The 19,208-nt window shown below is 58.1% G+C and overlaps 5 protein-coding genes across 5 annotated transcripts; 2 read left to right on the top strand and 3 right to left on the bottom strand.

Annotated features, from left to right (window-relative positions):
* Positions 1–321: 321 nt before the first annotated feature.
* Positions 322–1,427, bottom strand: GGS23DRAFT_331602 (dihydrodipicolinate synthetase family protein). Its single transcript, XM_051512962.1, has one exon. It carries the CDS (start codon positions 1,311–1,313, stop codon positions 375–377), a length of 939 nt encoding a protein of 312 aa, XP_051367902.1. The 5' UTR covers positions 1,314–1,427; the 3' UTR covers positions 322–374.
* Positions 1,428–7,588: 6,161 nt separating this feature from the next.
* Positions 7,589–9,666, top strand: GGS23DRAFT_616426 (uncharacterized protein). The gene has a single exon (XM_051520788.1). The coding sequence runs from the start codon at positions 7,728–7,730 to the stop codon at positions 9,357–9,359; it is 1,632 nt and encodes a 543-aa protein (XP_051367901.1). The 5' UTR covers positions 7,589–7,727; the 3' UTR covers positions 9,360–9,666.
* Positions 9,667–10,657: 991 nt separating this feature from the next.
* Positions 10,658–13,110, bottom strand: GGS23DRAFT_586646 (uncharacterized protein). The gene has a single exon (XM_051517446.1). The coding sequence runs from the start codon at positions 12,835–12,837 to the stop codon at positions 10,918–10,920; it is 1,920 nt and encodes a 639-aa protein (XP_051367900.1). The 5' UTR covers positions 12,838–13,110; the 3' UTR covers positions 10,658–10,917.
* Positions 13,111–13,628: 518 nt separating this feature from the next.
* On the top strand, positions 13,629–16,627 carry GGS23DRAFT_616422 (methionyl-tRNA synthetase; the record flags this gene model as incomplete). Its single annotated transcript, XM_051520787.1, has 8 exons — positions 13,629–13,751; positions 13,813–14,196; positions 14,261–14,576; positions 14,634–14,708; positions 14,764–14,890; positions 14,944–15,177; positions 15,242–15,475; positions 15,532–16,627. The coding sequence occupies 8 exons, from the start codon at positions 13,629–13,631 to the stop codon at positions 16,088–16,090; spliced, it is 2,052 nt and encodes a 683-aa protein (XP_051367899.1). The 3' UTR covers positions 16,091–16,627.
* Positions 16,628–17,220: 593 nt separating this feature from the next.
* On the bottom strand, positions 17,221–19,202 carry GGS23DRAFT_616420 (cyclopentanone 1,2-monooxygenase; the record flags this gene model as incomplete). Its single annotated transcript, XM_051520786.1, has 3 exons — positions 17,996–19,202; positions 17,468–17,820; positions 17,221–17,376 (listed from the first exon to the last, which is right to left on the bottom strand). Exons 1-3 carry the CDS (start codon positions 19,128–19,130, stop codon positions 17,221–17,223), a joined length of 1,644 nt encoding a protein of 547 aa, XP_051367898.1. The 5' UTR covers positions 19,131–19,202.
* Between the last annotated feature and the right edge of the window lie 6 nt (positions 19,203–19,208).

Below are 19,208 nucleotides of genomic sequence, written 5' to 3'. Positions count from 1 at the left end.
GGGGGATGGGGGCGGATACCTACACGCTGGTCGAGAGGCGGCCGCAGAAATCCTCGTCCGTCACCCCCTTCATCTTCATATGACTATGCGATAATGCAATATGGGTTTTCTTTTCTTTTTTCTTTTTAAGCTGCTATTACTCGAGAGTAGCGATCGCCCATTTTCACAGCTAATTCTGCCCCAAACCCCCTTTAATGCTGTAGAAGTTCCAGACGTAGCTGGCAAGCCCTCCGATATTCCATGTCCACCCGCTATTCCGCCCAGGTAACGCCGACAAATATCGTATAACGCCAAACGCGTGTGGTCCGCTCCGTGGTCTCGACCCGCCCCCCTTACCCGGTGGCGCCTTGTGGCTCCCCTCCCCTTTTTCTTTTCTACGCCAAACTCCGCTCTAATGCTATCGCCTCCTCGAATCCATTTGTAATCATCTTCGTCACCTCGATGCTTGGCAGCCCACAGGGCTTCCTCAGGTTTTCGCCGTATCCCTCGAAGTGCTGCAGGGCAGCCTTGACGCCGGCGAACCCCGTCTGGATGGCGGCCCAGTCCGCCTTGGCAACGACGGCCTGTAGTCGCTTCGCTTCCTTCAGCTCGCCCGCGTTGAATAGCTCGCAGATGCGAACGCAGGCCCGGGGTACGAGGTTGGCGGTACCGGCGATGGTGCCGTGTCCGCCGACGACCAGGCCCTGCAGGATGAAATCGGCGCTGCCGCCGGCGACGAAGAAACCGGGCTTGGCTCCGTCGACGACACGAGCCAACTTGCCCGTGTTCCCGCATGTGAGTTTGACGCCAAGGACATTGGGGTGCTTGGCGATCTCCAGGATGGTGTCGGAGGAGAGGTCTAGGCCCGAGCAAGCCCCGGGGAAGTTGTAGATGAGGATGGGGATCGGGCTGGCCGTAGCGACGTCATGGAAGTGCCGGATGATCTTGGCCGTGTCGAGGAGACTGCCGTAGTAGGCCGGAGGGAGCACGATGGCGAAGCCAGCCCCGGCGGCGGCGGCGTCCTGACATAGCTGGATAGTCTCACGGGTAGACTGGGCCCCGCAACCAGCGATGAGCGGCATGAGGTGGTGGTCAGCCTGATCGAGCGCAGCCCTCGTGGTCTTAACAATAAGGCTACGCTCTTCCCTGTCCAGGTGCACGGCCTCGCCGTTCGACCCGTGGACGAGGATGCCAGCAACGCCGGCTTCGGCTAGGTGGACGGCGTGGCGCTGCGTGGCCTCGAGGTCAACCTCGTCGTTCTCGTTGAAGAAGGCCACAGTGGGGACGTAGACCCCACGGGGAAGGGAATGAGGTCGGTTCCAAGACTCCGTCATCGAGGATAGCGGCAGCTTCTCCAGCCAGAGATTCTACGTAGTAGGTGGACGGGGCAGCGTAGCTGAGACGACGGGGATCCCAGACGTAGAGTGGCGTTCCTATAGCGAAGAGACGGATAGTAGTGGCAGGGAGTCTGTCTGTTTGGGGTCTGTACGAAGTGGGCAACTAAAGGACGAAGGAGAGGGGAGACGAAGAAGAAGAAGAGATCAAGAGCAGCCTAGGGACAGATGCGAGGAAGCACGGGGTGTGAAGCAGGCAAAGTTAGATGTGGTACGGGGCAAAGACAGCTTAAGTACTTTTACGCCCTCGCAGCCAGCCGAGCGTGTGTACGCCGGAAGGAAAAGCAGGGTTTGGTAACGCTGCGTGGTCGCTCTGCTCGTCCGAGCCGACGAGGCCAAGTATAGGCATGATATAGGCATGAGAGTGTACGTGCCGTACGGCATGTCAGGCAGGTTAGGTGGGAGGCCACAGACGAGCGCACACTAGCAGCCACGAGACCCAGGAAGCCCCTCCAACCCTGCCCCCTTGCGCCCGCTCATTCGCTCGTGCCTAACGAGCGGAGAGGCCATACAAAGAATGGCCGACAGAGCCGCTTACCACTCGAGACTCGTCACTGGCAATACGCGAACAACAAGCTCCCCGGATCCTGTCTAGCGTGGCCGGCGGGGGGTCGCGAAGAGGCTACTAGCCACGGACGGTAAGCGACCATATATGGGCAGCGTGGGGGGCCACGGGGGTTGGCTAGCTTTTCATCCTAACCATGGTTTGCCCGTTACCCGCAAGAGGGCGACGGAGAGAGAGTGACAGGTAGAGAGGCAAACGGTGCTGGGCTGTGCCACGACGGCCTTCCTCTCCGCAGCGTTGCGCGCGCGTCGGACGCGGCAGCCAGTCTACGTCTGGCACCGCTCCGACGGCCACAACGCCCAGGGAGCGAGACGTGACGGGCAGGCGTGCGGGTGTTGGCGCGAGGCCTGCGATGGCCGAGCTGCTAGCAGCGTTTTTTCTGCTAGCAGCAGACGCGGTGCTGACAGGCAGACGGGGTATATGTGCGGTACGCGTGTGGGCGCGCAAAGAGAGGGCGAGGACGGATGCAGAGGCGTGATAAGTAGAGACAGGTATTATGAGTATACTGCTGCGTGCGCTCTGCCTCCCGCCTCTCTGCCACCCACCTCTCTGCCAGTCGGGAACAGATGCCAATTCCTTCCTGCCGGCCCGTGCCGACGACTGGCGCCCTGCTGAGATGCGGTGAAGCTTTCCCTTTGGTTGTGTCGTCGTGTCGTCTTCTTTTTCCGGTCGTCCTGGTCTTTCTCTTTCCGAATCGGCCGGGGCAGCCTGGGGAAGGAGAAGGGGGGAGGGAGGGGAGGTGCTCTGGGTCGGTGGGGAATGCCTGCAGATGCGATACGTCGCTGAGCGTGGGGTGGGGGGGGGTCCTTTCCGGATCCCACCCCTCTCACGTACCTCGGCAGGTACCGAGATACCTACCTAGGTACCTAAGGCATCATCTGATCTCGGGTATCTGTCTGTCTTATAAGAGGTGCCGAATTACCTACATGGGGACCTATCGTACCTAGGTAGGTACCTAGGTAGATATCCACGGTAGGTATACACGGAATTCGAACGATTCTATACATACCTTAGGTGCCTCCTACCTCGCACCCTCGCGTCATATTTCCTACGGTACTTATCTGCAGGTACCTACCTAGGTACCTCTAGCTCTCCTAATCACAGACGGAAATAGGTACCTACCTGCCTTGAGTGGAGTGCTGTAAGTATCTAACCGATCCTACTTACCTCTTTAGATACCTGTACGTACCGAGCCAAAGTACCACGCAACGGTCTCCTCTCGCTCTCACCACACACAAGTGACGCTGTGCCACGCCTGTGGTAGGCACGATTGCAGATGGGAGAATCACTGGGCTCTCTGATTAGCTATGACCACAGCTCAAGTCCCTAAGTACCCTCGATCCGGGTCAGGCTTGCGAGGTACCTAATGTAGGAACACCCCCCCCCCGCCGCACACCCCCACGCCAGGATCGCAATCGCGCCAAGGCGAGGTCCCGACAACTCAAGGTGGGCGGTGAGAAGGGGTGGTTACCACGTACCTCTGTACCTCTGTACCTGCGATTCCGCTCCGTAAGGTCCGGACTTGCACTCCGTCCCCTTGCCGTGTCTTCCGTGGCACGCTGCCTGGGCACGCTAACCCCAGAGGGGGCCTGCAGCCAGAACAGGACCCGGGCACCTCTTACGTTAGGTACCTAACTTAGGCACCCAAGGAGGTAGCTCCGGCCAATACCTCAGGTACCTAGGTACATACTTGCCGTACCACCTGCCCAAGGTACCTGGGCAGGTTCGTTCGTGTTTTGGCCTACACCACCTGCCCTCGTGCCTTTCCCGTCGCCCTCCACGCCCTCCATGCTACGTCGACGGCCAACAACGACGCCACCCGATCTCGCCAGCCGCGAAGAACAAGATAATAATGAGGTGCATCCAGCCCGTCTCGCCTCTTGGCACGCATGTCGCCAGCCTACGAGCCGTCCAGCGTCAACGTCACGCTCGCATGGTTGCCATATCCGCCTCCAGCCATAGGCGTCGGCTCCGGGGCGAGATCCGCCAGGCCGTCGACCCTGCATCAGGCCATCGTAATCGACAGTTGCCTGCTACGCATGTCCTCTCTCTCTCTCTCTCTCTCTGCCCAGTGGGAAAATCTTGACGTCGTGCGCCCCGGTGTCCCACCCCGCCGGCGCCTCAATCTCCCGACTTCGACTGGGCCCACCGAGCAGTTCGGCCTGGACTTCGGCTAAGCTGGTCGCCAACAGCCCTCTCTCCGGTGTCTCGCCTACTGACCAGGTCACATGGCCTGCGAGGAAACCCGCCGGCCTGGCTCGGGAGCTCAGCCTAGAGGGGGATTACTGGTAGGGGGCACGTATGTGCGAGCACCGGTGCTACCCGTCGTCGTCTAGGTATTCGTTGCTCTCCGCGTCCACGAGCTCGTCTCCTGCGAGGCCTCGTCCGGTCGTCCGTCCGGGCTCGCCTCCTGCTGCCCCACTCGATAGGCGCGGATCCGCACCAGCGGTCCTAGTGGGTTCATCATAGGTAGTTCACGGGACAAGACTCGACTCGACTCTTCCCTGTATCGTAAGACATCCACCCCAACCAGGATCGAATCCCCGAATTCCAGAACGGCCAGACTCACGTGAGAGGAGACAACCTCGCGTGGGGGTCAGCGCGTACCTTAGGGCGGTACGATCGACGCAGGGGATAGGGTAGTCCATTCCCGTAAGCTTGAACCTCGGAGTACCATTGGTTCGTGGTTCGTGGTCCGTCCATTGTTGGGACTATCCTGTTCTATCGCACCTATATTATGGGCCTAAGCTCGGCTGCTCTGCGTCCACGAAGCGATGCTCAACTTTCGAGCTCCGCTCATGATGACCGCAATCGCGGCGACACCCAACCAGTCGCCGTCCGCTCGTACGTCATTAGCGTTGCCTCGCGGCGCGATGACATTCCCCAGTTTCATCGATATTGCAGGATGACCCGACCCTGTTCTCGACTCCTAGCTGACGGCGGGATGCAGAATAAACTCCCCCCCCTCCCCCCCGGGGGGCCCATCCGAAAGATGCCGGGAAGAGCCAAGACGTACGAAGTCATATTAGGCCGCAGGCCGTTTGGTATTTGCTATCACCCACATATTTCGCAAGACCAGGTGTGAAACGCATTTAGTTGGTGGGGTAAGAAGAGCGATGATGGGGGGGAGGGGGGAAGCTTGTGTGTCCACGCTCGACCCGCCAAGGCGGACAGAAAGTCGAATCGAAGTGCGACGGCTAGTAAGCAGTCGATGCAAGGTTACGAAAAGAGGAAGCATGAGGATATAAGGGGTATAGGAGGGGCATAGAGGGCGTAGGATACGGGGAGGGCAATGCATATGCATTCACATTCTACCGGGCCGCGTATATTGGCCCGGGGTCCAATACTATAACGGGACGGGTGGACGAAAAGCGGACACGAGAGGAGACGCAAGGGGCACAAGTGGCGTACAAAAACGGGGCACCGTCACATACATCCGTCGCCCATGGGAGGGAGGCTAGGGGAGTACACTGAGCTGACCTGGACAAGGTCAGTCGGTCCCTCGACAGTTACTCCAACCCGGCTACTGCCTGTCTGTCCGCAGCAAATCGCATCTTCCATTCCTAGCCGGCCAGCGGACGCCAATCAGCTTCGCAGGAAAGGTGGCCATCGAGTATTTTACCTTGACTCGCTGGCCGTCAGAGTATGTCTATGGAGCTTTCGGGACTAGGAGCTTGCTAGAGTAGACAGCAACCGGCGGGAAACGTACCTAAGGTGTCCAGCAAGGGTGTTGTCTACCGACGGTGTGCGGATCATGAGACTGAATGATCTACACCGAGTGGGTCCTTCGAAGGACTGCTCTTATCTGGGGAGTTCTATAGCCAGCGGTGATGGCCTGGGTAGTGGGTGTAACGTCACGTCAAGGGGATAAAACCGTGACTCGATGTCCGACAGGGGAGCGGCCAGGTCTGGGGTGATGTTGCTGAGATGGGGTATATTATATAATGATAGCCTTCAGCGGACATAGTATAGGTATATAGGGGTATCAGCCTTTTCGTTGACGGTACGAAGATATATCCACTCGCTTGGAATAGCACCCGCAACCCTTACCTACCATGTATTATTATTATCGTTATCCATTCGGTCGATCAAGAGCTATAAAAAGACCACCTATTGCCCTAGCTTTCTTTCACGGTGCCCCGTGTAATAACCGTCCTCAACGTCTCATGCCTCGACGGGCTTGGTATTTCTTCTAGCTCCTGTTTCCTACCTAGGTGGTAGATTATCCTGGTCCCTAGTGGGAATTTGAGCGCCGCCTGACACACTATCATATGTCTTGCTCAGTACTAGCACAGCGGAGGTTGATGATCTCTGTAGCCTGAGCTCCACACCGTTCAGTCCCGTCCTTCAACGTCTGTAAGGCACCTACCTACATAATAGTATCATTTCCATAAATACATATATCATCACTTACAAGACGCTCCCTGATTAATGCAGCGGAGCCTTGTCAGGCTGGAAGTAGGCAATGCCTTCTTTAGACAGGTTATGAGTAGTTATACCTTTTATACTGACAGCACTGTTCTACTTCAGAAAGTCAATCTCCCTCCGCCCTCCATGCTATGAGCCTCTCCTAGTGTTCTCCTTGTAATATGTCCTGCGGATAGGTTACTGTAACACATGATAAAGATAAAGATAGTGTTTACTGGATTATAATTCCCTTGTTCTGGTCTTATCTAGTTTAGCCTATTCACGGTGTGTTTACGAATATATCTAGCACCTATTATCCATACAGGCTGGTATCTGAGCCCAGATGTTTAACAAAACTGTGATCCGCCCCTAATATATGATTATTCTCTTTTTCATTTTTCATTTTTAGATCTATTAACAACATCAACGTCTCAACGTCCTCTTTTGGACTGTCCCTTTCGACACTCCTTTTTCGATTATCTCTTTCGATTGCCCTATTCGACTACCCTTTTAAATTCTGCATATGTAAGCTTGGCCTGTAAGCTGTCCAACAATATTACAGTAGTCGGAGCCATAGCACAATTAAAACGTACATCGGAGGTATCTATATCACAACCAACAGAATCAGAAGTATATTGTGTTATATCCGCCTATTTTGGTTTAATTAGTCCAAAAAGAAGGCATTCCGGAATCAGACTGTTTTGGCTTCAGGGCCAGTTTAGAAAATCAATCTGGGATCTTTCGCCATCACCTGAACACATGACCACCCTCTCCTTCTCTTACCATCTTTGCCACAAGCACTCTCTTGTCACCTCCATCCCCTCCACCCCTCCCAATACTCCCCATTTCCTTCATCACTCCCCATCCCTTCTATCACTGCCATCACCATTTTCCTCATCATTCCCATCGTTTATCACCTCTCTCAGCCGTCATCATCACAGACAGACGGCATCTTACCTCCGTAGGCCTTATATATCTCTCAATCCGGTCTTAACCCGTCTCTATCATCATCCCCGAACCCCGCTCCATCATCTCCTCAACTCGACTTCAGAGTCCCAGAGTCCTTGACCAAATCGCCCTGCTCGAGTCTTTGGGGGTTCTCTCGCATCCAGAAGATGGGGGACTACAAAGAATCTCGAGCTTTTGTTGACAAAAAGCATATCTACGGCCCAGCTAACAGCCCAGTCGAGATGATGAATGTGGACGACGTGGCTGGCAGTAACAGGGCCCATTATCAGGAGATGAAAAGCTCTACCGAAGAGCTTGCCGGGCCTACGGTCTCCCACAAAAAGTTTTACGTTACCGGTGCCGGCAGCCCAACGTGTCTTAACCCAACACCAAAGCTGTCAAAGCTCGACTCGAAGCATGATGACTAGGACTCAATGCCCGAGTTGGGCTTGACAGCAGCGATGAAGCAAGCGCAGACCAGCACAGACCGCGCTCTTCCCAAACCCGAGCTCGAAGGCAAATCTACGGGAAAGTTGACGATGGAACTCCCATACTGGGATTCCCAGGATTCGGGACCAACCACAATTGTCAACTCGGACGGCAACAGCATTTTCCCAACACCGCTTACCTCTCCGATGTGGCCCTACTTGGCTGACTCGGCAGACGCCGGGCACTTTAGGCCCGATATCAAGTACATAGACTCGGCCTTTCACAAAGAATACCGGCCCCTATTCTACAAGTACGGGATCGAGTACGACTTTGGCCAGCCACCGTATCCTAGTTACGGTAGCCGGACGGTCGTCATTACCGGTCTGCCGCCCGACACTGCCGTGAGCGCCATCATGGCCGGAATCCGAGGTGGCCCGGTCCTCAAGGTCACCACGGCCACGAGCCCTGCCGGGTTCACAGCCCGTGTGCAGTTCGTCGACTCGTATGACGCGTGCGCATACGACGCCTACACGAAGCGGCGATCCACGCCTTCCCCGTTCGGAGGCAACGCCCGCATCGAGCTCACGGACACCGTGAGCTTCCCCATCGCCGACGAGACGGCCCACGATATCATGGCCGGCATGACGCGTCTGGTCGTGGTGCGCGAGTTCTCGCGGTACTCGGCGCGCCAGTTCCTTGACTCGTTCCAGTTCATGTTCCTGCACCACGAGGAGCTCTTCGAGGACGTGTGGATGGACGGCAAGGGCGTCCTGCACCTGCTCTTCCGGGACCTCGCCAGCTCCGCCTCGTACTTCAAGACGGTCCTGCACGGCCTGCGCCACGTCACCTTCCGCGACCGCGTCTTCTTCGCCGCCGACCCCTGCGACGCCCCGCTGGGCGACCTGCAGTACCCCCCGCGCCTGGCCCGCGGCCTGTATCCCAGTCTGCTCGACGACTGGGCCGACCGCCGGAAGGTGGTCAGGAAGGTCGGCTTTGCCCGCAGAGACGCCGGCGACCCGGCCGGGTCTGCCGCCGGCCGCCCGGCCCCCGTCGGCGTCCACCAGCCTATCGCCCCGTGCGGATCGCCCCGACCGCTCGCCAAGGTGGCGCAGGAACTCGAGAGCCAGCTGGGCGGCGATCCGTTTATCGGCTCCGACACCTGTCCGCACAACCACTTCTACAACGCCTGCCTGCTCGCGTCCGGCCAGGTGGGGCGGGAGCTCAGCCCTCTCGCCACCGAGCGGTCGAGCTCCGAGGATGCGTGGGCGTTCCCCAGTGCGTCCGCCACGGCCGCCGTCGGCTCGGCTCGGTCTGGAGCCTTCAAATCCCAAGGGCATTCAGACCAAGAGTACGAACTGGTCGACCGTCCTACCCCGTCTCCCAGCGGGAGCGACCCACCCTACCACCATCCACGCACACAGCTCGCAGTCCAGCGCAAGGACGAGCAGGCGACGCGGGCTCCGGTTCCGCAGAGGGCCCCGGAGCGGGAGCCGCGCGGCGGCGTATCCCAAGGCTTCCGGACCGTGGTAAAAGACGCCCAGGGCCGCCAGTGCGGCATCCTGACGGTCAACTACGTCGATACGGCGCTCGAGAGCGCGACGGGCGCCTGGGAGAAGGTGGAGGGGCCCTTTCATTAGCGGCCGAGTGGAGGAGCACTTGGTATTTCCCCCTTATTAAGCGCCCCTCGTTTCCGTCGCGGCGACCGCGCCGGCTAACGCAGCTAGAATACACACATCTAGATGTCTTTCTTGGGCTGGCCGTCCACGCACGCCGGGAGCCGCAGCAGACCTCCCGCGGCCGTCCACGCACATCGCACCACAACCCCGTTAATATCCCCCGTATCCACGAGGACCCCGCAGGCAGCGCCTAATATCATCTGCCCACTAGCCACCGCCAGACGGCCACCGCCGCACGCATTCACTTCATACCCGGGGCCCTCTCGCCGCATGCGCGCTGCGCGGGCCCCGTGCCGGCAGCATCTATCGAATCCTCTGCTCACCTAGCTATCTCGAATCGGTTTCATTTCCAGTCTTGACGTTTCCCTCTCCCTCTTCTTTTTCCTTTTTTTCGGTTAATGATACCCCCCCTTCTGACCTGATTGGCGGACGGGCGTGGTCTGGGATCTCCGCGCGTTCGACTTTCTTGTTGAAGGTTTCGGTTTTTTTTTTTCGGTCCCCTTCTTCCGTTCTTTGAAAAAATAAAATACCTCTCTAGGCATACAGAAACGAAGGGAGGAGAGACGGAGAGGTCGGCACGGCACGCGTTGTCGCCCCGTGGGCCATCATCGCCAGGTCCTCGCGTGGTGGAAAGGAGTCGCGGTGGTAATAATTCGCACACAGACACACACCCTTTTCCCATTTTCATTCTCGTTTTCGTTTACCGTTTATTTCCTCAATTCTTTCTTCGATGCAGGGAGATGCAGGCCCCGGGCGTGGGAGGCCCGGTGGTGGGTTAATATGCAGCATCCGCTCGCGGCTCGGCCCCCTATGCGGGGTGTGGGGTTCAGGTTTGGGGCATCGTGCCCTTTTCTCTTAATGTTTGTTTTCGGCAAGGAGGTCTTTTGGGGGTTTTCCTCCCTGCGGAGGGTTTTGCGGGTGACGAGGTGGGGAGACGGAACGGACGGACAGGTGGAGGGAGAGCCGGTCGGGGCCTCCCGGGTTGGGTCAGTCACACGGACACGCCGTTGGCGGCGCGGTTTTGTTCTTGGCTTTGCTTCACTCTGCTAGCTGCGACGCGGTCGCCTTCGCTGAAGACACACGGGAGGCTGGTTTTTGTCTGGCACCTAGGGACGGGAAGGGCAGGGTATGGTGTAATAAACGCACGCTCGCTCGTGCGCGAGAACCCCTAATACCACGATGATTTTCCCGCACTGGACAGGAGCCGCACGCATGCGCCAACTTGCGCCGCGGCACGGTGGGCGTTGTGCCGAGTAGAAACGTGATATGCGAGCTTTATAGGAGCCCCTTGTTGGCAGATCCAGGGAGCCTTCGTCGTAAGTATATACACAAGGTAGGTGTAGACGACGACGACAGTTAGCACCAGCAAGCCCAGCAAGCGAGAAGGTATATTAGGAATCATTACATAGGCATTTGATGACGTGAAATGCGCAGCAACCGCGTAGCTACATAACCCTCCGCTTGATCTCCTCACCGACCGACGGAAGCGCTCATCATCACCCACCACGCTCATACACAGTTAGCGCGGCGCAGGTCCCAAGTGCTTACGGAGGCTGAACGACGACGCCAGGTCCCTTTCTAGCACAGCGCGTAGGTCCTCTCGCTGCATGAGAGGTCCGTGACTGCTTCTCTCTTCCGCCGAAACCACGAACCTCTCCTCTTCCTCGTCCCCCGCTTCCTCCCACTCGTCGTTATAATCGGCCGCCCCAGAGCCGCCGCCGGGACCGTTCGCACTGGAGCGCTTCAGCTTGCGCACCGTGCCGTAGCTATGCCCTTCTTGCAGCTCGTCCACCAACTCGTCGTCCCCCGCAAATGCCTCGGCGACGCTCGAGTACTTCCGTCTCAAAAGAGGCGGCGGCACGGCATGTTGCGATTTCTTGTGAGATCCCCGGTTTCTGCCTCCGCCGGGAGTAGCTTGGCTGCGCTTAGCCGCTTTCTTCAGGTACAGCTTCACCAGCGCCGGCGGGATGTTCCCCTCTGGCTCCCATGTCGGGTTTTGGTCTGGTGGCCAATCGCCTTCCCACCGTACCTTGAAGTAGCGTTCGGTCAGCCCGTCTTCCGTCATGATTACCTTGTCGCCTTCCAGCCGTTTCACGACCCACACTTCCTCGTCCATCTCCTCGTCTTCTCTCTCATCCTCCCCACCCTCGGGTCTCGCCAGTTCCCGAGCCTTGGGTTTTTGTGCCTTCTTTTTCTTGGGCCGAGATTCTTGCTTCGCACTGCTGCTCTTCTCGCGGTCCAGGAGAGACTCTGTCGCGACAGGTGGTGGCAAGGATGAGGGCCAGTTGCTAGAACTACGGCCGGCAGGCGTGAAACCGTAGTGATATAGCGTGGCTTGTGATGTGGGAGGTCGAGCCGGAACGGACTCGCCTCTGGCACTTGGGGGTGTTTGCCTGGGGGAGGGAACAGGCGGTGTCAAGTGCTTGTCATCGGATGGCGCCGGTTTAGAGGCCAACTTGCTGGGTCCGGATGGCTTAAGGACTGCTGTGGATCTCGGCCCAGAATTGCCCCCGGCCCGTTCGGGTAAGGTCGAGTTCCTACTCGACCAAGACGTTTTTTCGCGGGATGTTATGCGAGAATTCGAAGATGCGGCGTTGGGAAGACCGCGCCGCGAGATATCGTTTTCTTCCACGTCTTCTTCCTCTTCTTCTCCTGCCTGGCCCACGCCGATAGCGTCAGTACCATCATCGCCATCCTCTTCTCCGTACAGTTGTCGGTATATTGCCTCGTCAGGATCGACATCCCCCGAATCGACATCGGTTGCAGATTCTATGGCGGACCTCTTCCTCTTCTTCTGCGGCGTGGATAGTGACGGGCCGGACGTCCTAGCAAGGGGTAGGGCTATCTCAATATTGCTCGAACCACCGAAGCTTGCCTGTTTCGAGAGGTGGCGTGTCTGGAGCTCTGCCTTGCTCAGGCGACTGCGTTTCTTCTTGTGACGAGTTGGGGTGCTGGGGGCGATGGGAACGGACGTCGCATTGTTGGCGGCCGTCTTCTTGTTCGCCATCTTCTCTTCCGCTACCTCCGCCTTGCGCTTTTCCGTCCGGGCCTCCTCCTCTCTTTCTTTGTCTGCCTCGAGCAGGGACTTGTATTCAAAATCCTCTAACGCGCGGGCCGAGACGTAATCGAAGATCTTAGTCGCGAGGACGGTTACGCGGGCCGCGGGTTGATCAGGCCACCCCACCACGTAGTACATCTGCAGCCGCAGCTCGCCATTGATCGTGGTGTCGGGTAGAACGCATTTGTCGAGTATGAACGCGTCCGAATCGTTGGTAGGAATAATCGTCAGAGGAGCGAGCCGGGGGCCGTCGCCAGGTCGGTAGGGACGGGGTTTCGAGGGTACAGGCACTTCGATTCGTGACATTTGAGCCCCTGTTCGGCCCATCGCGGCGGTTCGCGTAGATGCTCTGGGGATCGGAGCGGCTGCGTGTGACGGCATGTCAGATACGGAGTTGTAGATGGGGTCGGCCCGACGTTGTGGGAAAGTGCGTCGTCGTAGCCGGGACGGCTACGCCCTGGGTTCAATCGAGGACGGCCACGGCCGGCAAGATTGGAGAAAAGACAAGGTCGACTTATTTGCGGTCGATCAGCTGTCGGACATGTTCGTGAGAAGGGGTCGAAGCAAACGGCAACGCATATACGGGATGGAGTTCCAGCTGCGGGTAGCTGGCGAGTTGTAGTAAAGCGATGCCGTCTTAGATTTAATGTTTCCGCGATCCAAAAAGTTATTTAATTATTTGACGGTATATTTCTCAAAACGATATGCTAATAAGCGTTAAGATTATATAATGCTTACTTATATATATATTTAACTATATAGATAAGTTAATAGTAATACATTTTTATTATTATAGTAATTTCATAATTTAATTAGATATATATATATAATTTTCTAAAATAATAAACCTTTATTAATATTTAATTCTAATGTAATAATTGATATTAGACGTTGTAACCTTGTATTCTTATTAGGTTGGTAGTAATTAGTTGTTCTGCCCTATCCAAACGGTACCTTCGCATTTGCTAGCGCGGACCCCTTTTCCTGTCATTTCTGTGAGTCAATCCGATCCGTTACCTAAATCGCTGTGCCCCTCCCCCTCCATTATTTCTTCTCACCACGTCCCGCAACCACCACCATCATCACCATCACCACCACTTCTCTCCTCCTCTTCGCCTTTCGACGACGTCAATCCCCTGCGGTCGAGAGAACAGGCGAGAATCTCTCCGACCATGACCACAGGTCCGACCCCGTCGCGGCTCCCCCAGCCGGGCAAGCAGAACATCCTGATCACGAGCGCCCTGCCCTACGCCAACAACGTCCCTCACCTGGGCAACATCATCGGAAGCGTGCTCGTACGTAGCCTTGCGCCCTAATTTTCCGGCTGTGCTCGTGTTGACGCGTCCCCTCCGACAGTCTGCCGATGTTTTCGCTCGCTTTAGCCGCGCACGAGGCTTGCCCACCCTGTATATCTGCGGTACCGATGAGTACGGCACCGCGACCGAGACCCAGGCCCTCGCCGAAGGCGTAGACCCTGCCACTCTGTGCACCAAGTATAATGCTATCCACCGCGACATCTACGCCTGGTTCCAGATCGATTTCGACATATTCGGTCGCACCCCTACCCCTCAGCACACCGAGATCGTCCAGGCCATCTTCAAGCGGCTTTGGGAGAACGGCTTTATCGAGGAGCGGGAGACCGAGCAGGCCTATTGTCCTGCACACTCTTCCTTCCTCGCCGATCGCTTCGTCGAGGGCGAATGCAGCCTATGTCATGCTGCTGGCGCCCGTGGTGACCAGGTAGGCTGTGTTCTATACGTCGCTCTCTCGTACAAGCCGGAGTGGCGCTGACAGCGTGCGGCAGTGTGACGGCTGTGGAAATCTTCTGGACCCCTTAGAGCCGGTTGGGGATAGCAAGGGGGAGAGCGGAGAAGATAGGAAAGCGACGGGTTGGCTCATTAACCCTCGTTGCAAGCTAGACGGTGCGACGCCGGAAAGACGGACAACGAAGCACCTTTATCTCCGCTTGGATGCTCTACAACCCGAGATCAAGAGTTGGCTCGAAACAACTAGTAACATAAAAGAGTGGAACTCCAACGCCATCGCTATCACCCAATCGTGGATTCACGACGGGTTAAAACCCCGTAGCATTACGAGGGATCTCCGATGGGGTGTCCCAGGTACGAAATATGGCTCCGGCTGACCTATGTCGCGAGCTAACATGCTATGTGCCCCAGTCCCCAAAGACACTCCCGGCCTATCTAGCGAGGATTTCGAGAACAAGGTCTTTTACGTCTGGTTCGATGCCTGCAGTACGTTGCATCACGTAGCTCTCGCATCCGTCTCGGCTCTTGCTAACCCAAGTAGTTGGCTACCCATCAATCACCAAGTGCTATACCGATAGAGACGATCCCTCGGGCAAGAACTGGGAATTGTGGTGGAAGAATCCCGGCGAGGTGTCCCTCTACCAATTTATGGGCAAGGACAATGTTCCGTATGCGGCCCCATGCCGAACCGCTTGGCAAAGAAGCTAACCTGTCCCATCAGATTCCACAGCATCATCTTCCCGGGTTCCCAGATCGGGACGAGAGAAAAATGGACTCAGGTCACCCGGCTGTCCACCACGGAGTATCTCAACTACGAAGGCGGGAAGTTTAGCAAGTCCAAGAACGTCGGCGTATTCGGCAACCGCGCGAAAGATACCGGCGTCGATGTGGACGTGTGGAGGTACTATCTGCTGTCGCGACGTCCCGAAACCAGCGACTCTGAGTTTAGCTGGCGGTAAGTCTCGGGTTCAACAGAATCCGTACTCGATCTGTGCCCCGGCTAACCAGTATGGCGGCAGGGAGTTTGTCGATGCCAACAATAACGATCTCCTCAAGAACCTAGGAAACTTTTGCAACCGAGTCCTCAAGTTCTGCCACACAAAGATGGATGCTGTGGTGCCGGATTACCGCACCTACGCGGACCCGGAAAATCTGCTAAAGCCGTATAAGGAGGAGGTCAATGCCCTGCTTCAGACTTACATCTCCAACCTCCAAGCCACGAAGCTAAGAGCTGGTCTGTCCACAATCCTCAGGTAGGTGTCTCTCGGACGTGCCATGCCTGTCTCCGTGCTGACGTGAGATTTCCTAGCATATCTGCGTTAGGCAACAAACTACTGCAGGACAATAAGCTCAGCAACCAGCTCCTGTCAGAAGACCCGGATCGTTGCGCTGCCGTGATCGGCCTCGCCATCAACCAACTGCACCTCATCGCCAACGTCTTATTCCCGTACATGCCGGGAACAGCCGGCTCTATCTTTACCCAGCTCGGTATTCCCGGCTCGGGGAATGAGCGATTTTCCATTCCGGACACGTGGGTGAGCGACGTCATCGCCCCCGGCCACGCCATCGGCGAGCCAAAATTGCTCTTCTCCGCGATCCCAACAGGAAAGGCGGAGGAATGGCGCGAGGCGTTCGGTGGCGAGGAGCTGCGACGTCAGAAGGCGATCGAGGCGGAGAAGGCGGCGGCCAAGAAAGCAGCCAAAGACAAGGAGAAGGAGAGAAAGCGGCTCAAGAAGCAGGGTCTCGCAGACGCTGCTAGCGGCGTGACAGCACAGGAGCCATCAGAGCAGTTCAAGGACTTGAGCATCCAGGGCGATGGCGAGGGCGGGACAACAGGGGCGTCAAGGGAAGAAAAAGTGAAGGCATAGCGTGTGGGTTGAGGGGATTGATTTTGTGTAGGTATAACGGCGAGAGTGGCAGGGCGCTGGTATAGAGGCATTTGAGAAGCCGCCTTCGGATTGCGACGTAGGTAGCATAGGGACCAATGCGGACGGGATGCCGGGATGCCGGGATAACAAAGCGGCGGTTCTCGCGGTGGATACCAGCGTGGCGGCGATTTTCCCTTTCTTCTGGGGTTCTTAGCCAGACCGGGTGGGTATAAAGCACCCGAGCGAAAGGAACCCAAGTGAGGATATTCCATCCATCTAAATAGCTAGTTATATATAGCTAGTTGCATACAGCTGGCGATATATAGCTAGCCAGGTAGATATATGGGCATTGTAGCAATACGCCACATCGGCGTCTCGACAGGCCGGGCGGGAGCGGGAGCGGGAGCGGGGGGCACCCAGGCGGAGCGCCGACCTCAGAAGTACCTCCTGTATATCCTCAAGCCACCGGCTCAAAGGGCTGCCCAGCACACAGATCTCCTCGCCCTTGCATAGCCCATTGTCCCTACATCTTTGCCCCCTGTCACGCGTCTTTCACCGTGTCAGCGGAGCCTTTATCACATCGCCGTGGGGAAAATTGGGGCACGTTCCAGCTGCATATTAGTCTGCTACGGCTGGCTCGGTGGGCACCGCAACGATACGATCCCTATCCCGCCACGGTTTGGCAAGCCGTCGCCACTACGAGTCTTCTTACGCCAGCTTTACTTCGAGTCAGCTCTGCGAATTCCACAGAAAGCTGCCAGTCTCTTAGCAAGAGAGGATAGACGGTTGCGCCGCGTATTAGTTAATTTATAGACCCCCACCGTGTTATGCTGCGCCGAAGACGCCGTCGGCTTCGGCATGCGACCAGGGTGACCAACTCGTTATCGCACGAATCTGTCGCTGGGCACACGAGGGCACGCACGCCGCGCTGAGCACGTCTACGTGGGAGAGCGGCACCATTGCCGTATCCGGCTGTTGTAGACACATGTGTATTATAGGAAGCTATAGAAGCCTACGTCTTCGCGTAGGAAGCGCGGGCGTCCGCATTTCCCACAACGGCGGCGCAAGCGAGACACACAGAGAGAGAATTATGAAATACCAAAACTAGGTCTATCGTGCCCCCCTCCCGATCAAGCCGAGGCCGTCTGCACCTTCGGGATCTCGAAGCGGAACCCTGTGTACCCCTCGGCCGCGCAGCTCTTCAGCTCCGTCATGTAGTTGGTCAGGCCGCCGAGGAACATCAGCGACGCGCGCCGCTTGCCGGGGATGCCGTCGCCCATGTACCACTACACGGGGGCCGGGTTGTCAGCAGGCGGCAACGGTACGGGAGAGAAGAGAAAGAGAAGAGAAGAGGGGGGGGGTTTGGGGACGACTTACCGACTTGGCGCGGGGGATGAGCGTGGACTCGGCGATGGCGTTGACCTGGGCGGCCCAGGCGCGCTCGCTGGCCTCGTCGGGGACGACGCTGGCGAGCCCGGCGTCGCGGACGTGGTTGATGATGCCGACGATCCACTCGCCCTGGAGCTCGGCGCAGGTGGGGCCGTTGCAGAAGGCCGACGGCGACTGCGGCCCGTACGAGAAGAACATGTTGGGGAACCCGGCCACGCTCAGGCCGTAGTACGTCGTCGGGCCGTCCCGCGCGAACTTCTCCCGCACCGTCTCCCCGCCCACCCCGCGGATGTCGATCTGCGTCAGCCCGCCCGTCACCGCGTCGAAGCCCGTCGCCAGGACTGGGTCCGGCCGGAGCCGCCGAGGTTAGCGCGAGTTGAGAGAGAGAGGGAATGCTGCTGCGGCGAAGAAGAAGAAGAAGGAGAGAGAGAAGAGGGGAGGGGGGAGGGGCAAATGGCAGAGGAAACCCTAGTAGGTAATAAAAACAGGCAGTTATTAAAGAGAGTAGCTACTCACTGATAATGTCAAACTCCCACTCCTTCTCCGTCGTGCGGATGCCGGCCTCGGTGATCTCGACGACGGGGGTCTCGTTGACGTCGACGAGGTGCACGTTGGGCTGGTTGAACATCTCGAAGTAGCCCTGCTCGAGGGGGACGCGCTTGCAGCCGAAGGGGTAGGGCGGGTCCTGGGGGGCGAGGAGGCGGCGCAGGCGCTCGTCGTGCAGGCGGGCGCGGGTCTTGTCGCGCCAGAAGTCGTAGACCTCGCGGTTGGCGGCGAGGTCGAACAGGGTGTCGCTGTAGTTGCCGATCCAGTAGGTGAAGTCGCCGGCGCGCCACAGGGCCTCGAGCGTGGCGCGCCGCGCCGCGCCGTCGTCGTCGAAGGTCCGCCGCGGCAGCAGGCCGAAGTCGAACCCCCACGGGCCCTCGCCGCGCCGCCGGAAGAAGTCCCCCAGCTCCTCCTTCGCCACCGGCTCCTCCCCCGCCCCGTAGTCCACCTGCCGCATCCGCAGCGGCAGCGCCGGCGTCCGCTGGAACACCACCAGCTCGCCCGCCCCCTCGCTTAGCGCGTGCGACATCTGCACCCCCGTCGAGCCCGTCCCGATGACCGCGATCCGCTTGCCTTTCCAGTCCGGCTCCGCGTGCGGCCAGAACGACGAGTGCAGCTGCACGCCCCGGAACCTGTCGCGGCCCTTCCAGTCCGGGAACGCGCGGCTGGCGGCGATGCCGGTGTGCGGCAGGAAGAAGGTGGCGCGGAAGACGCGGCCGTCCTTGGCGGTGACGATCCACTTCTGCGCCGCCTCGTCCCAGACGGCCGACGTGACGAAGGTGTTGAAGTAGGTGTCCTTGCGGAGGTCCCACTTCTCGGCCACGTGCTCGAAGTACCGGCGCAGCTCGACGTGGTCGGGGAAGCGCTGGGACCAGTGGAAGTCCTTCCAGAGCTCCGGGTCCGAGAACTGGTAGTGCGGCGCGTGGCTGTCGACGCGGGCGCCCGGGTACCGGTTCCAGTACCAGACGCCGCCGTAGTTGTCGCCGGCCTCCACGATCTTGGCCGAGTAGCCTTCGTCGCGCAGCCTCTTCAGCTGGTACACGCCGCTGAAGCCGGCCCCGATGATGAGAGCATCGAGCTCTTGGGCGTACGTTCGCGAGCCCATCTTTTCGGTGTGTCCGAGTACAAGAGCCCCAAGTAGAGATCACGGAAGGCAGAGGCGGATAGTATCCTGGTAGATATC

The sequence above is a fragment of the Durotheca rogersii genome (assembly GCF_024521655.1).
Source record: "Durotheca rogersii strain YMJ 92031201 chromosome Unknown GGS23scaffold_35, whole genome shotgun sequence".
In the NCBI taxonomy this organism is placed as follows: domain Eukaryota; kingdom Fungi; phylum Ascomycota; class Sordariomycetes; order Xylariales; family Xylariaceae; genus Durotheca; species Durotheca rogersii.
This window is presented reverse-complemented; position numbering and strand designations above follow the sequence as displayed.